General features: G+C 32.9%; 1 protein-coding gene across 1 annotated transcript in view; it reads left to right on the forward strand.

The window, feature by feature from the left end:
* The window catches only part of LOC141295622 (kelch-like protein 29), a 150,759-nt gene that overhangs the window by 77,881 nt on the left and 54,492 nt on the right, over nucleotides 1-18,386 (forward strand). Inside the window, exons 7-8 of the mRNA XM_073826869.1 lie at nucleotides 5,383-5,581; nucleotides 17,599-17,781. Of these exons, the coding sequence (XP_073682970.1) occupies nucleotides 5,383-5,581; nucleotides 17,599-17,781 (382 nt within the window). The remainder of the gene's footprint in view (nucleotides 1-5,382; nucleotides 5,582-17,598; nucleotides 17,782-18,386) is intronic.

Raw genomic sequence — 18,386 nt, forward strand, 5'->3', positions numbered from 1 at the left:
AGCCTTAATTTTATTGCATTGCTTGTTGAACTTTTTTAAATTCAAAATTTAGTCGTGATATACATTTTGTTTAAAGGTGGGCATATGTAAACTGTCCTGAATATGCATCAGATCCTTATTTTTTTATTTTATTTTTTTTTTATTTTTTTTATTACATTTTTTTTTCTTGTATTGGACTCTGCTTAGTTTAAAATGTAAACACTTTCCTCTTGTGAATAAATTACTGTGAAGTTTACCTGTAATCACTGCTGCCTCTTGTAAAACTAAATTGCAATTGAGTGCATAAAACTTACAGAATTTTGGATTTCATGAACCACACAAACTTGACTGCAAAATGCAGTGATTGACCAACCAGAATCTAGTATTCCTGATATTTATATATTTTAAAGATTTTTGTGTGTGTGTGTGTGTGTGTGTGTGTGTGTGTGTGTGTGTGTGTGTGTCTTGCTGTAATTTGCTTCTCATCAGCTACAGTAGAAAGAAAGGAAGAGATGACGTAAAGTGGCTTTCTCTCGTAAATGGGAGTATCTGTCAAAAGTATTGAATCAGAAACCTGTGGCTGACAGTTGTTGGAGTTTTTACTTGTCAGAGATCAATAGCAATTTGATGAGTATCAAACACGCTGCTCAGACGTTCTGCTGTCTGTTCTGATGCGTTCCAGTTTAGCTGTTCTGTGAGGACGCTTTACGCAAGTTTGTGCATCAGTCAAGAGCCACATCACTGTGTCAGGATTGACAGGTGCATCATGACACGTGTGAATACGCATAGAGTGTGATGTTTCATAGCAGCTCTTTTTTTATCTTGCCAACTCAGAAATACCATCCAAACCATAGAGTTCATCTGGTGTTTTCCCTTTGTTTTAAACAGTATGCATTTGCATGCAAGTATCAAAGATATTTCCAGGGTTGCCAGATTTTCACAACAAAACCTGGCCAATTGTGTTTCAGTAGGAGGTCAACCAGTAAAAATTGCAGTCCTAGGGGTGGAATACAAATGTTCCCATGGAAAAATTCACATTCCAGGAGCTAAATATCTCGTTGTTAGGGTTGCTTCAACCTTTGAACATGAAAAACACTGGATATTTCCAGATGTTTCATTGATATAGAAGTGATGCAGTCAAATATTTATTTATTTCATGTTTTGTTTTTTATACATTTTTTTTTACTTTTAGTCCATTTATATAGTTTTTTATTTATAGAATTAATTTACCCCTTTTTATTCGTTAATTTATTCCATGTTTTATTTTTTGTTTATTTATTTCTTAGACATTCGTTTATTTATTTCATGTTTTATTTTTATGTTTTTTATAATTTAATTTAGACTTTTAGTTAATTTATATTTATTTTATTTATAAAATATTTTATTAATATTAATTTTTTTATTCAACTGTTTAGACATTTAGTCTATACTGTAGCTTAAACATTTGTGACCCTGGACCACAAAACCAGTCTTAAGTCGCTGGGGTATATTTGTAGCAATAGCCAAAAATACATTGCATGGGTCAAAATTTTGGAATTTTCTTTTATGCCAAAAATCATTAGGAAATTAAGTAAAGATCATGTTCCATGAAGATTTTTTGTAAAATTCCTACTATAAATATATCAAAATGTAATTTTTGATTAGTAATATGCATTGTTAAGAACCTAATTTGGACAACTTTAAAGGTGATTTTCTCAGTATTTTGATTTTTTTGCACCCTCAGATTTCTGATTTTCAAATAGATGTATCTCGGCCAAATATAGTCCTATCCTAACAAACCATACATCAATAGAAAGCTTATTTATTGAGCTTTCATATGATGTATATATCTCAGTTTTGTCAAATTTAACCTTATGACTGGTTTTGTGGTCCAGGGTCACATTTATGTGTAATAAGTTTTATGTTGAATCAAATATTTTTTTTCTGTCTAAAGCTGTTTTTATTTGTGTACTTGATAAATTGTTATTTAACACAATAATGGCTTTAAATAATATTTTTATTGAATTCTCATTTTATTTTGACTTATATTTTGTTTCATGTTTTATTTTAATATATTTTTTTTATTTTTGAAAATTTTTATACATTTAATTAATTAATTTTTATATTTATAGTTTTTATTTACTCCTCTTTATTTCATATTTTATATATATAAATTCATAGACGTTTATTTGTTTATTTCATGTTTTATTTTTAATATATGTTATATATTTTTTTATTTATTATATTTTTAGACATTTAGTCCATTTTTCATTTATATTTATTTATTTTGAAGTTGTATTTTATTATAAACTTAGTTTTATTGATTTTTTCTTTTACATTTTATTTAGTCCAATTGTACATTAGTTTTTGCATGACTTTTTTTATTTTGCCTTTTTTTCTTGAATTGCCTTTCTGTATGAAACATTTGCATGACAGTGTTTTCAGTCATTGAAAAACTGAAAAAGAAAACTATTGGCAACTTCATTGTATAAATAAAAATAAATAAATTAATTAAAAAAATATTGAGATGTTTCTCAAAGTATCTTCATAGTTTATGTTAGAGTTAGACCTCTGTAGCCTAAACGTTTGTGTGTAATAATCTTTCTAAAGGTACTATTTATAATGTCTACTTGATACATTCTCATTTAACACAATAATGGCTTTAAATGCTTAAATTTCATAGCCAAATTTAAATTGGATTTAACCGAGGCATCATGTATATAATTAGATTAAAATTAACCTTAATTTGATCCCATCCAGAATCACTTGAGCACATCACTGTAGATCAGATATGTTTGCAGTGAAAGCATCCGTGTTTTCTGACCTTGCATTTCTATTTGAATAGCAGTATTAGGCTGCTGAACATTGCATTTGATGATTCATCCGTTGGTCTTTTGGCCCGGTAAAGCTGCAGTTTGTGCTGTCTCAATCTGGTATTCAGCGTGCCATAGTCAGGCTCCCTTATGGCATGACATTATTGCAGATACGCTCAGCCGTGTGGTGAGCGGAGCTGCATTTGGATTCCTAGATCATTCAGTCGATAAGTCTTGATTGCCTGAGCAGTGGAGGGAATGGTTGAAATCCTGAGGGATTTCTTCATCGGCCACGCTGGCTATGGATTGCTCGAAACGCTTTTTTCAGATACCGTTTTTCATTTATTTGATCTGTTCCTCATGCCACGACTGGTTTTGAGTTCCTACCTGAAATGCCAGATTGATAAACTGTCTGAAAGCGACGGTGCAGAGTTTTCCAGTCTCACCGGGGACTTTAGTAAAATGCCACCAGTGCCGCCAGTAAATCTCTGACCTTTCTTCTTTTCTGGTCGGAAATACTGCGCGTTCCCGCATGCAGATGCGGTTTGTTCATAACAAACGGCTCTTTTGAAATGGATGGCCATGAGAAGGCGACGGCGAGCCAAAGCAGCTGTTGTCCATGTCTTTTTGTGTTGACAATCCCTCTGGAGATATAGTGGACAAGGAGCAGTGCAGACTGGGATTGTTCACCATGGAAACCCGCTGTTGATGGAGCCCAGAAAGGCAGCGTTTGGAAAGGATCACCTGTACGTCAAGCTGTTCACACGGCTGGTTATCAAACAAATGAAAACTGACCGGCTCTGATAACACTCGGGATCATGGGGTGATTGTTGACTAGATGTATTATGTGGGTTTAACAGATCTAGCCTGCATGCATATAGCTACAAGACCCAACTGACTGCATGTCTGTTTACTTGTGCTTGACTTTGACCTCACTGCACTACAGTATTTGTTTATTTGTTATATTATTTCATGTCATTCATTCATTCATTCATTTATTTTAATTGTATTTATTTGTATATGTTAATATTATTATATATTTATTTTTTATATATTATTGAATTTTTTTATTTACAATTTATTCATCATTTTAAATAATTTTGTATCATATATAAATTTATTTTAATTGTTTTTAATTTTCCATTTTTTGTATTTTTTTCTGTTTTTATTTATTAGTCCATTCATTTACTAATTTATTTATATACATTTAAATGCAATATAAATTATATAATATTTTTTTATTTGCTCATTTATTTGTTCTTGAATTCCTTAATTTACCTTTTCATTCATTACTTTCATTTAAAATAATTAATTTTTATATTTTTAATTGTATTTATTCATTTTAGTTTGTATTTATTAGTTCATTCATTACTAATTTATATGAATTAATTTCATATAAATTTTGTTCATATTAATAATTTTCATTATAGTTTTATATTATAAATTAATTAAAAAGACATTTCAAATTGTATAATTGCATTTACATTTAAAATATATAATATAATATATAATATATAATATTCGCTTATTTATTTGTTCTTTAATTCCTTCATTTACTCTTTCATTCATTACTTTATTCATTTAAATATTTTTTTTTTTTATTCAGAAATGTATATAATATTTTGTTCATGTTAATTTTTTTCACAATAGTTTATAATATAATAATTATAAAAATTAAATTGTGACCCTGGACCACAAAACCAATCATAAGTGACAATTTTTTTCAAAATAATAATAAATAAGCTTACCATTGATGTATGGTTTGTAAGGATAAGACAATATTTGGCTGAGATATAACTATTTGAAAATTTGGAATCTGAGGGTGCAAAAAAAAATCTCAATATTGAGAAATTCACCTTTAAAGTTGTCCAAATGAAGTTCTAAGCAACGCACATTACTAATCAAAAAGTTTTGATATATTTACAGTAGGAAATTTACAAAATATATTCACGAAACATGATCTTCATTTAATATCCTAATGATTTTAGCATAAAAAATGATCATTTTGACCCATACAATATATTTTTGGCCATTGCACTGAAATTTATTTAAACATATATCATTTATTTCATTACTGTTCTTTCTTCATTTTTCATTCATTTTAATTGAGCTCTTAAATGATTTTAACATGGCTTTTAGCCTTCCTATGTCTGTTGATAATTCTGTATAAAACAGAATTCATAATTCTGATAATTCTGTATAAAACATCATTTAAACTTACACAACTTGCATAGCTTCTTCCATTTCTGCCAGTGTTTGTTGTCAGCTCTGATATTCAGACTTGTTTTGATGTTTGTGTTGTTTGACGTTAGCAGAGGTTGTTTGTCTCTGATTAATGTGTGTCTGTATCTATTTATTATTTACTGGCACCTCAGTGTTTATAATGGGCGTCTGCATACAGCATCCCTTGGATCTCTGTTGGAAGACTTTTCTAGGAAGTTAATTTGTAAACACCATTGCGTCATTGCAATGTTTTGTGTACATTTTTGAATCTTAATTATCCAGACATATTTTTCTTTTTAGTCATTGAAAATAATAAAGCAATAAATTCTGACTCACTTTTTTTCTTTCTTTCTATCTTCTGTTTCCTCTCTTTCTATCCTGTATGCAGCATGTGTCTGAGCTGTTGGCGGTGGTGCGGCTTCCGTTCATCCATCCCAGCTACCTGCTGAACGTGGTGGACAACGAGGAGCTGATCAAATCTTCAGAGGCCTGCAGGGACCTGGTGAACGAAGCCAAGCGCTACCACATGCTGCCACACGCCCGCCAAGAGATGCAGACGCCCAGAACTCGCCCGCGACTGTCTGCCGGTACATTGTTCAGCACGCTTTATAGTCTCTTCAAGATTAGCATGATCCGTGTGGTGAACATCAGACACACTAGTGCTGTTTTGAGTTGTTCTTCATGGAAGCAGATTAGGAGAAATGTTGCATTCCACCACTTGCTTACCTTTGGATTCTATGCAGTGAATGGGTGCCGTCAAAATGAGAGCCAAACAGCTGATAAAAACATCACAATAATCCAGAAGTAATTAGGGCTGTCAAACGATTAATCGCGATTAATCGCATGCAAAATAAAAGTTTATGTTTACATACTATATCTGTGTGTACCGTGTATATTTATTATGTATACATGAATACACATACACACATGTATATATTAAGGAAAAATAAGTTAGATTTATATATTAAATCTTTAAATTTATTTATAATCTAAATTATATACAAGTATAAATATATATATATATATATATATATATATATATATATATCTACACATCTAAATATTTTTTTAAATACATACATGTATGTGTGTGTATTTGTATATGCATAATAAATATACTCAATACACATATAGTATGTAAACATAAACTTTTATTTTGCATGCGATTAATCGCGATTAATCGTTTGACAGCCCTAGAAGTAATCCACACCACTCCAGTCCATCAATTAACATCTTGAGAAGCCAAAAGCGATGTGATGTTGAAGAAACAAATCAATCAATAAAACATTTTTTGGAGTGGTGTAATTACTTGTGGATTATTGTGATGTTTTTATCAGCTGTTTTGTGAGGTTTTTGAAGAATATGACAATATATGGCCGAGATACAACTATTTGAAAATCTGGAATCTGAGGGTGCAAAAAAATCTGAAAATTGAGAAAATCGCCTTTAAAGTTGTCCAAATGAAGTTCTTAGCAATGCATATTACTAATCAAAAAGTAAGTTTTGATATATTTACAGTAGGAAATTTACAAAATATCTTTATGGAACTTGATGTTTGCTTAATATCCTAATAATTTTTGGCATAGAAGAAAGATCAAAAATTTTGACTCATACAATGAATTGTTGCCTATTGCTACAAATATGCCTGTGCTACTTACGACTGGTTTTGTGGTCCAGGTTCACATATTAGGCCTGAGGATAAGTAATCTTTCAGCTAATTTTTATTTTTGCCTGAACTGTTTTTTTAACTGAGCAAATTTCATTCGATGTGGTTGTGATTTGTACACTCACTTTAGTAGTTGGTTTATATGTGAGCTGTGCAGTGATCTGCAGTATTCTAGAGCTCCTTTTCCATGCTCTATTGTGTATCTTAGCATGCATTGACCAATCAGCAACCAGGCCTGTTTTATAATAATGCAGTGCACAGATATAGAAGCAGCAGCATGCTGGATAGAAATCCGATGTGACAGAGCGCTGTTGAGCGGAGCGTCTGGAATAGAGCCACAGCGCTGTCAGAGAGCTGCCAAAGCAAGCGTCAGCCGCGGCCGTCAGCGCACCTGCGCCTCTTATTACTGAGCTTTAGCCAGTGGGTAAATTTCACCTGTGTGTACCTAAGACAAGCTGTGCTGAGATTATCACACCCGACGACCCAGATCACCGCCGACCGCGGGGCTTTAACATTCTCTACGTTCGTTATTATATAAAGAGTTCAGAAGCGGAAAAATGGTTTGATTCATCTTTTGTTATTGCTTTTGAATAGGACTGCTCTTTTTGAAAGCGCCACAGTGTTTACACCTTTCAAAGGAGTACAGAAATGTGTTGAATGCCTCGCTTATTATTGGGATGCAAGAAAGAATTTTCAAATGGAACCAAACAAAAACTGCAAATATTTTGCCATTTTGAATTAGAGTAGCCTGGCCTTTGAGTCTGTTTTAAAGGAGAAGTTTACTTCCAGAACTAAATTTACACATGATGTACTCACCCCCTTTGTCATCGAAGATGTTCGTGTCTTTCTCTCTTCAGTCGTAAAGAAATCGTTTTTTGAGCAAACATTTAAGGATTTTTCTCCATATAGTGGACTTCTATTGTGCCCCGAGTTTGAACTTACAAAATGCAGCTTAAATGCAGCTTCAAACGATCCCAAATGTGGAAGAGGAAGAAGGGTGTTACACTGCAAAAAATGCTTTTCTTACTGACATTTTTCCAGCCAAAATATCTACAAATTCTTAAATCAAGAAGGATTTTCTAGACGAGTAAAAAAATATTGGCTTGTTTTCAGAAAAAAAACAAGTAAAAGTTAGAAAAAGATAAATAATCTGCCAATGGGGTAATTTCAAACAGAAAACAATATTATTTTTCTTACCCCATTGGCAGATTATTTTGCTTGTTGGTGGTTGAGGAGAGATCCCCCATATGACTGTAAAGTGCTTTGGGTGTACGGCAATACACAATGAAAGCGCTATATAAATGCATCATTCATTCATTCAAAGATGCACTTAATTTTGGCTTGTTTTTTTTCTGAAAACAAGACCATAATTTTAACTTGTCTAGAAAATCCTTCTTGATTTAAGAATTTTTAGATATTTCGATATTTTGGATATTTTAATTTATATAGTCTTTAACCTCAAATGCTCGTCTTGTCGTCTGTCCCGGTTCAAGACAGTTTGGGTATGTCGAAAAACTCCCATCTCATTTTCACTCTCAACTGTCTTGAACCGGAAAAAAAATTGTTCAGGCAGAGCAAGACAAAACAAGCGTTTGAGGTTAATAAGTATATAAATGGTTTGTTTATTTTTTAAATAACTGATTGTTTGCTAGATAAGACCATTCTTCCTTGACTGGGATCGTCTACAGATGCATTTTGGCTTGTTTTTTTTTTTCTGAAAACAAGACAATAGTTTTAACTTGTCTAGAAAATCCTTCTTGATTTAAGAATTTTTAGATATTTAGATATTTTAGATATCTTTAATTTACATACTTTTTAACCTCAAATGCTCGTCTTGTCTCTCTTTGTAAATTGCATGAGTAGTCTGTGCAAAAAAAAAAAAAAAATTATATACTTTTTAAACTTAAACACTCATTCATTTTCACTCTCAACTTTAAAAAATGAGATGGTAATTTTTCGACATACCCTAACTGTCTTGAACCGGGAAAAAAAACAGTTCAGGCAGAGAAAGACAAGACAAGTGTTTGAGGTTAAAAAGTATATAGATTGTTTATTTATTTTTTAAATAACTGATTGTTTCACTAGATAAGACCTTTCTTCCTCGACTGGGATCGTTTACGGATGCATTTTGGACTGTTTGAAGCTGCATTTAAACTGCATTTTGGAAGTTCAAACTCAGGGGAACCATAGAAGTCCACTGTATGGAGAAAAATCCTGAAATGTTTTCCTAAAAAGACATAATTTCCTTACGACTGAAGAAAGAAATGAACATTTTGGATGACAATGGGGTGAGTACATATCTGTAAATTTTTGTTCTGAAAGTGCATTTCTTCTTGAAGGCACAGTGAATTAAAAAATAAATAAATAAAACTTCTAATTTAGATAATCATACTTTTCAATGTGAATGTAGTTTGATTTGTGTCAGCAGCACTACTACAGGTGCAGTAGTTACATGTCAAGTTCCAATGCAGTCAAAAGAACCAGGTTTATTTTGTTGTTTGGTCGTGACGCAAGATAATCAGGCTCTGACATGTAGTTTTTAAATGTTGCAATTATAAATTGTGAAAGTGTGATAGTTGCATATTTTAAATGTTTATTTCCAGCACTGACACTTTCCATTATTAGTGCATTTACTGTGAACACAAGTCTTTTGTCAGTTGCATTATTTTCTGTGGTAATTAGCATACTAAACTTTCCTGTGAAGTGAACTCGAAAACATTCACAGCCCATTTTTCGCACATAATACAACACAGACTAATAAGAGTTTGGATTTCTGAAAGAAATCTCTTCTGCTCAAAAAGGCTGTGATAAAAATATATATCCAGTCCTCAATATCACATGATCTTTCAGGAATCATTCTAATATGCTGATTTGTGACCATGGACCACAAAACCATCATAAGTGTCAATTTTTTTAAGTGGAGATTTATACAACATCTGAAAGCAAAATTAATAAGCTTTCCTTTGATGTATTGATTTATGGTTTGTTAGGATAGGACGATATTTGAAATTCTAAAATCTGAGGGTGCAAAAAAATCTAAATATTGAAAACGCCTTTAAAGTTATCCAAATGAAGTTCTTAGCAATTTTACTGATTAAAAATTAAGTTTTGATATATTTACAGTAGGAAATGTATTAAATGTCTTCTCGGAACATGATCTCTACTTAATATCCTAATGATTTTTGGCATAAAATAAAAATCGATCATTTCGACCCATACAATGAATTGTTGGCTATTGCTACAAATATATCCGTGTGACTTATTGCTGGTTTTGTGGTCCAGGGTCACATTTGGTGTTTAAGGAAACATTTCATATCAGTAAGACCAGGGTCATATTTTAGAAAAATGAAATAGACTTCATTCTGATTTCATGTTGACTTTAACTGCTACAAAGCAGAGCAGCCTCTATTCTAATTATTCTAAGAAAATCCTTTGCTTTATTGTTTTATGCACCCAAACCTGATGCTAGAGGGTTTTTGGGAAATAATCTAAATCCGGAAAGCTCCTTGAATTCTTTTCATGTCATAATCCAATGCTGTGATCTGGAATGGGGCAGAGGTGGGGCGATCAGCGTTGAACCCCCTGCTGCTTGAGTCTCTAATGCCACAGTCAGCAGGAAGGAGCCGAGCGCAGCAGGGTCCCGAGCGCAGCGGGAGATCATGAGGCTGGCAGAAGGGCACGGACCCCGAGCCCCGATCCCAGCCACGCTGCATTAAGACGAGATGAAAGAGATGCTTTTATAAGGATGAGAACTTGAAATTAGGGAACAAATATTTTTGAGTTTTCCCTCAGTAAACACATAATTAGCTGTTTACTGATAGTAAAGTAGCTGTTGTTGTAGTTTAAGACTGGGGGTAGTATTAAGGGATCTACAATATGATGGTCATGGTCAAAATGTGGTCAAATTTTTGCATTGGTCTGAACAAAAACAGCAGACAAGCTGAATAAAATGCAAATCCACTGTCTGACAGCAGGTGGCGCTTATGCAACGGCAGAAATAGAGCTGTTTCCTCAGTATCCGCTGTAAACAAAGCAGTGCTGCACTTATAAACACTAGGTATTTACATAGACAGAAAATACCATCTAAACTTTTCTGAAGATAGTAGCTTCCTCCTTATGCATTTATAGAATTTTTTCATTCATACATTTTTTATATAATTTCTCTCAGCACTGTTTTTAGTCATGTTTTCACACAAAATAAAACCTACTCTGCGTATTGCGCATGCATGAGACTAAAGTACAATATGATGGTCATGCATTAATATGTGCTTTATACTGTAAGTACTAATAAACAGCTGATATGCTTGTATGCATGCTAATAAGCAACTTGTCAATACTGAATAGTGTTCCCTAATCTAAAGTGTTGCCAAAATCTCATGCAATGATTATACTGACAAAAATAATTATGGTTGTCAGTGTTTTCACTGTGTTGTTAAAATGTGCTGGAAAAGTACTAATTTCACACATTTTTATATCAAAAACCAACAAACAACAAATAAATTGAGCAGCACTATGCGCTTGATTGCATAAACGTTAAAACCATTACATTAAAAATGATGGCTGCATTTTAAAACAAACAAAAATATTGGTTTATAAAATGATAAAGCTCACAGTTCAGCCTTGAAATCATTTTTTTAGGTAAAAGATGAGTCAAATGATACATTATACACTGCCGTTCAAATGTTTGGGATCTGTGCGATTTCTGCTCATCAAGGCTGTGTTTATTTGATTAAAACTGTAATATTGTGAAATATTATTGCAATTCAAAATAGTGGTTTTCTATTTTAACGTACTTTGAAATAGAATTTATTCCTGTGGTGCAAAGCTGAATTTTCACCATCATTACTCTAGTCTGCAGTGTCACATGATCCTTCAAAAACCTGTGATACTTTTTCAGCACTGATGAATAAACAGTTAAAAAGAACAGCTTTTATTCCAAACAGAAATCTATTCTAACAATACAAGTTTTTACTATTACTTTTTATCAATTTAACACATTCTTGCTTAATAAAACTATTAATTTCGTTTAAAATAGAAATCTATTCCAACAATATGTCTTCACTATCACGTTTTATGAATTTAACACATTCTTGCTGAATAAAACTATTCATTTTGTTCAAACACAGAAAGAGAGAAAAAATGTACTGACCCCAAACTTTGAACGGTAGTGTATAATTCTACATAAGATTTCCAAAGAAATATTAAGCAGCACTATTTCCAACATTGATAATAAATCAGCATATTATAATGATTTCTGAAGGATTGTGTGATACCGAAAACTGGAGTGATGAAAATTCAGCATTGAATCACAGAAACCAATTTTATTTTAAAGAATATTAACATAGTTAACTGTTATTTCAAATTACAATCATTTTTCATAATATTTATAATATTTTTCTGTATATTGGATCATATAAATGGAATCTTGATGAGCATAGACCTTATCAAAAAACATTAAAAACCTTACTGATCCCAAGCTTTTGCAACAGCAATGCAGGCTTTACCTGATTCATAAAAATTAAGAAGTTTTGAATGCACGTTAGCTTGTTTTCCAGCTACCAGTTAAGATTTACAACAAAAATGTGGTCAAATTTTTGCATTGGTCTGAACAAAAACAGCAGACTAGCTGAATAAAATGCAAATCCACTGTCTGACAGCAGGTGGCGCTTATGTAACGGCAGAAATAGAGCTGTTTCCTCAGTATCAGCTGTAAACAAAGCAGTGCTGCACTTATAAACACTAGGTATTTACATAGACAGAAAATACCATCTAAACTTTTCTGAAGATAGTAGCTTCCTCCTTATGCATTTATAGAATTTTTTCATTCATACATCTTTTATATAATTTCTCTCAGCACTGTTTTTAGTCATGTTTTCACACAAAATAAAACCTACTCTGCGTATTGCGCATGCATGAGACTGTTACTAAGTTGTTGTTTTTTCAAATCGTGATAATCAATTATGATAATGTGAAAGGGTAACACTAACCATCAGGGCTCTTTATTGTGGTTTATGCTCTCGTATAAGCAGAAGTGTTGCTGCTGGAGGATGCTGTGAAGCGGTTGATGGCGGAACATGAGCAGGGCTGTCGTGTGGCGTTTGATTGATGCTGCTGCTGCTGTAATGTAGTGAATTTGTGGGAAGGTTTTTTTTTTGTTTTGTTTGTGGGGAAAAAGGGGAGCTCTCATAACAGGAAGCTTTACTGGTGTGAAGTGGGAACACAACCTGCAGTCGTGCAGCTGAAAGAGCTGCCACATGAGCAGATGTTCGTGCCAATCAAGTGCTTTTTTCTTTGGAAACGCCTGTGAACCGAGCTCTGAGCGGGAATATCACGCCGCCGGTTGCGTCACTTTAGGGTGTTTCAGTGCAGATGCATCTTATTTGCTAGGATCCACTGCAGCAGATGCCATGTGGTCTGGTATAGAGCTGTGTCATGAGTATTCAAATTACGTTATTGTCATTATTTTTAGCATAAATATGCCTCCTTTCAATGCAAATGAGACTTGTTATAGATTCCGCCTTATTCAAAACACACAGTGCTTGGTGCTTTTACAGTCTGCAGAAAGCTCATTTACTGCATTAATATATATAATCTGCAAAATGATCTGCAAAATGTTAATTACAGTATTTTACCAAAGTAAGAGGGATCATATAGAATGCATGTTATTGTTTATTTAGTACTGACCTGAACAAGATATTTCACATAAAATGTGTTTACACATAGTCCACAAGAGAAAATAATAGTTGAATTTATAAAGTGACCCCATTCAAAAGTTTACATTACACTTGGTTATTAATACTGTGTTGTTACCTCAATGATCCACAGCTGTGTTTTTTTGTTTAGTGATAGTTGTTCATGAGTCCCTTGTTTGTCCTGAACAGTTTAACTGCCTGCTGTTCTTCAGAAAAATCCTTCAGGTCTTACAAATTATTTGGTTTCCAGCATTTTTGTGTATTTGAACCCTTTCCAACAATGACTGTATGATTTTGAGAGACTCACATGCAACTATTACAAAAGGTTGAAACGCTCACTGATGCTCCAGAAGGAAAAACTATGCATTAACAGCCAGGGGGTGAAAACTTTTGAACAGAATGAAGATGTGTGCATTTTTCTTATTTTGCCAAAATATCAGTGTTGTTTTCGTCAACGATGACGATGACGAAATCATTTCGTTGACGCCACTTTTTTTCATGACGATAACGAGACGATGACGAGATAAAAATGGCTGGTTGATGGCTAAAACATGACGAGACGTGTGTGAGTTTTCGTTGACGAGACGAGAATAGACGAAAATGTTAGTGGGTGGTCCGTCAGACGTTTAAAATGCATGACATTTCTGCTTATTGTGCATGCCAATTAAAACGGCTGCCGCTATGGCAAGCCGTTTTAGCATTAAATACTCTTTGCTATACTAGTATGGCAAGCCGTTTTAGCATTCCATCCTTGTTTGTCTTTTATGTTCTAAAACATTCCTTCATTATTGTAATTATTGGTGAAAATAGTCGATCCGGAAGTTCACATTGTGTTGAACTATAGATCTGCTATTTTCAGAACTTATAAGTGACACTACTCAACAGCAAAATACTTACTGACCTACATTAATTTGTTAAAAGACTACTTTTTCCCTTTTTTTGACTAAAACTAGACTAAAACCTTTTTGACTTTTCGTCGACTAAAATTGGACTAAAACTATCACATATAGAAGTGACTAAAATTTGACTAAAACTAAGAAGCATTTTAGTCCAAAAGACTAAGACTAAGACTAAATCTAAGATGGTTGTCAAAAACAACACTGCAAAATATCATACTTTTTCATTCAGTAATGCTCTTCAGAAGCTACAAAAGATGCAGTTACATGTTTCCCAGAAGACAAAATAAGTTAAACTTACCCTGACCTTCAAATTCCAAAAGTTTTCACCCCTGGCCCTTAATGCATGGTTTTTCCTTTTGACGCATCAGTGTCCGAACCTTCTGTAATAGTTGCATTTGAGTCTCTCAGTTGTCCTCAGTGTGAAAAGATGGATCTCAAAATCATACAGTCATTGTTGGAAAGGGTTCAAATATGCAAAAATGCTGGAAAACCAAATAATTTGTGGGACCTGAAGGATTTTCTGAAGAACAGCAGACAGTTTAACTTCATGAGAAACAAGGGACTCATAAACAACTACAGTATCACTAAACAAAAAGACACAGCTGTGGATCATTCAGGTAAGAACACAGTATTAAGAATCAAGTGTATGTAAACTTCTAACAGGGTTTTAACATTTTTATAAATTCAACTATTATTTTCTCTTGTTGACTATATGTTAATATTTTATGCAGAATATCGAATTCTACTATTGAATAGTACTAGATAAAAAGTAACATGCATTTTGTATGATATATATATGTGACCCTGGACCACAAAACCAGTCTTAAGTCGCTGGGGTATATTTGTAGCAATAGCCAAAAATACATTGCATGGGTCAACATTTTTGATTTTTCTTTTATGCCAAAAATCATTAGGAAATTAAGTAAAGATCATGTTCCATGATGATTCTTTGTAAAATTCCTACTGTAAATATATAAAAATGCAATTTTTGATTAGTAATATGCATTGTTAAGAACCTAATTTGGACAACTTTAAAGGTGATTTTCTCAGTCTTTTGATTTTTTTGCACCCTCAGATTTCAGATTTTCAAATAGATGTATCTCGGCCAAATATTGTCATATCATAACAAACCATACACCAATAGAAAGCTTATTTATGGAGTATTCATATGATGTATACATCTCAGTTTTGTAAAATTTAACCTTATGACTGGTTTTGTGGTCCAGGCTCACATATACCACTATTATTTTCTATGCATTAGGGGTGTGTTTTCAAATTGCATTCAGTACAGTTTTTTATTTGTCGTTATAGTACATAATTCCTTTAGGGAATCAAGTACTAAAACAGACAGACAGCACATTATCAGCAGCTGCAATTCATGTTGCGGTATCTCCCTAGAGAGATTTATACAGTGTGTGCTATGAGTCTTTGTTCATTTTATTGAATCGCTATATTGGAAAGAATTACACAGAGACAATAAATGTCCCAAGAGATAATTCATTTTTGTATTTTCGGGAGCCCCTGAAATCAAAGGCAAGAGCATTTCTCTTTTCTTTTTTTTTTTATTATCTTTTTTAAGATGCGAACAATGGCATTTAATTTTCTGCCGTTACAGAGGCCTGACCCTTTCTGCCCCAATCCGCTGTTTCTTTTATTTATTCATTTTTTCAAGACGATGTATGCCATGAATTTTAATTTGGATGATAAGATCGTGTTGGGTGCTTTCAACTCGTACAGAATAATGGAGCCTGAAGCCTATTTCATGCCAGTGAGTCTGTACTTTTCTTTAAATAGAAATATACTTGTGTATTTTTGTGAGGGCGAACTTTGCTGATAGTGCTCTGGAGCTTTTCTGTCAGTCTGTTGAGTTATGCCTCGTTTTTAGTAGGGAACATTTGTTATCTCCCCAAAATTGTCATGTTTTTGACTCAGAGGCTATTTTTATTTTATTTTATTTTTTTCTTGTTAAATTCTTTTTTTGTATCAAATGTTTTAGTACTACCTTTTTGTGATATTCCCTTTCTCCGTTTTCTTTTGTCTTTTTTTCTTCATGTTTCTGTGTCAGAATAAAATGAATTACAGAATGAAAGGCCTGTGATTCAGCGTAGAGACTTCATGAGCTGTAGAGAGGAAAACACATTCATAATTGATCAGAAAACAGCTTCTGTTTGTAGATAATTTCGCTCTGAACAAAAACGGCTCTGCTAAATGTATTGTTTGGTTGTTGAACTTGCATGTTGAAAGTAAGTTCAACACTGTCTGCTTTATATTTGCAGCATTAGGCTCGAGTTATTCATCACCCTTGGATATACACGACTTATTAAAAGTTTGGAATTATTATGATTTTCTAAGCTCAAAAATACAGTAAAATTGTGTAATAATATTACAGTTTCAAATATTTGTTTTTAATATATTTTAAATTATAATTGATTCCTGTGATGCAAAGATTAATTCTCAACATCATTAATCTAGTCTTCAGTCACATGATCCTTCAGAAATTGCTGATTGCTGATTTTTTTATTTTTTAAGAAGTATTTTTTTGATCTAAAACACAGTAAAATCAGTAAAATTATGTAATAATATTACTGTTTCAAATAAGTGTTTTCTATTTGAATATGTTGTAAATTATAATTTATTCCTGTGATCCAAAGGTGAACTTCCTGCATCCTTACTCCAGTCTTCAGAGTCACATGATCCTTCAGAAATTGTTCTGATATGCTGATTTTTACATTTTTTTAAAGTCTCTAAGCTGAATTTATTTGATCGCAAATACAGTAAAATTGTGTAATAATATTACAGTTTCAAATAATTTTTTTGAATATATTTTAAATTTTTTTTAATTAAAAAAAACATCATTACTCAGTCTTCAGAGTCACATAATCCTTCAGAAATCATTCTGATGTGATGATTTGCTGCTCCAGAAACAATTGCATCACTGTTTTCACAAAAATATTGATCAGCACAACTGTTTTCAACATTGATAATAATCAGAAATGTTTCTCAAGCAGCAAATCAGCATATTAGAATGATTTCTGAAAGATCATGCGTTGCTGACGACTGGAGTAATGATGCTGAAAATGTGGCTTTGCATCACAGGAACAAATTACATTTTAAAATATATTGCAATATGCTAATAATATTTCACATTTTTCTCTTTTTACTGTATTTTTGATCTAATAAATACAGCCTTGATGAGCATCTCTTCTGGACTCCTTTCCTAAAAATAAATAAATAAAATAAAAACAGAGCAGCTCAGGCCATTCGGAAGTGTAATCTGGCCCCAACAGGTCTGATGTGTTGCTTTCAGCAGGTTATTTGTGTGAATGTCAAGGTGTTCATCTCTGCAGGTGTCGCTGAGGTGATCGTGCTGGTGGGTGGGCGGCAGGTCATCGGCATGAACCAGCGCTCGCTGACAGCCGTCACTTGCTTCAACCCTCAGAACAACAAGTGGTACCCCCTGGCCAGCCTGCCTTTCTACAACCGCGAGTTCTTCTCCGTCATATCGGCGGGGGATAATATCTACCTGTCAGGTAATCAAACCGACAGTGTGTCACTTGCAGTTTGGTGGCCGCCCGCAGGTGTCTGCTTTTATATTTAGCAGCTCACGCTCTGAGGAATGATGGGAAGGCAGATGGCTGCTCCTCATCTCTGTCTTTACGATTAGCTGCGTGTCAAATTATGATGTTAAATATCCCACAAATCAAGTAGGATCAAATCGATAGCGCAGGAAAGACTCTAATGGCGGTTTGTTAGTGAAAGCTGTATGCGAGTAGCTGATGCATAACATGTCCGTGGAAATCGAGTTTTAGATTTTATTTTTTATAATGGTCAAAACGAAGTGTTAGTTGCTCTTATATATTTTTTTAAATAGTCTTTTTCCTCACGTTAAGTTTTTAGCATGTCACACCACAAAAATATCTAAAAATTTAACATTAACGGCTAAAAATATATATGAAGAGTATATTTATAAAAAATAATAAAAAATTGGATATGAAATTTGATGATAAAAATATATATATATATATATATATATATATATATATAATTTAAATAAATAAATAAATAAATAAGCCAATATTATTGTTTTATATATATTATTTATTTATTTTAATATATACACACAGACATACAATTT

This window comes from Garra rufa, chromosome 21 (genome assembly GCF_049309525.1).
Source record: "Garra rufa chromosome 21, GarRuf1.0, whole genome shotgun sequence".
Lineage (NCBI taxonomy): Eukaryota > Metazoa > Chordata > Actinopteri > Cypriniformes > Cyprinidae > Garra > Garra rufa.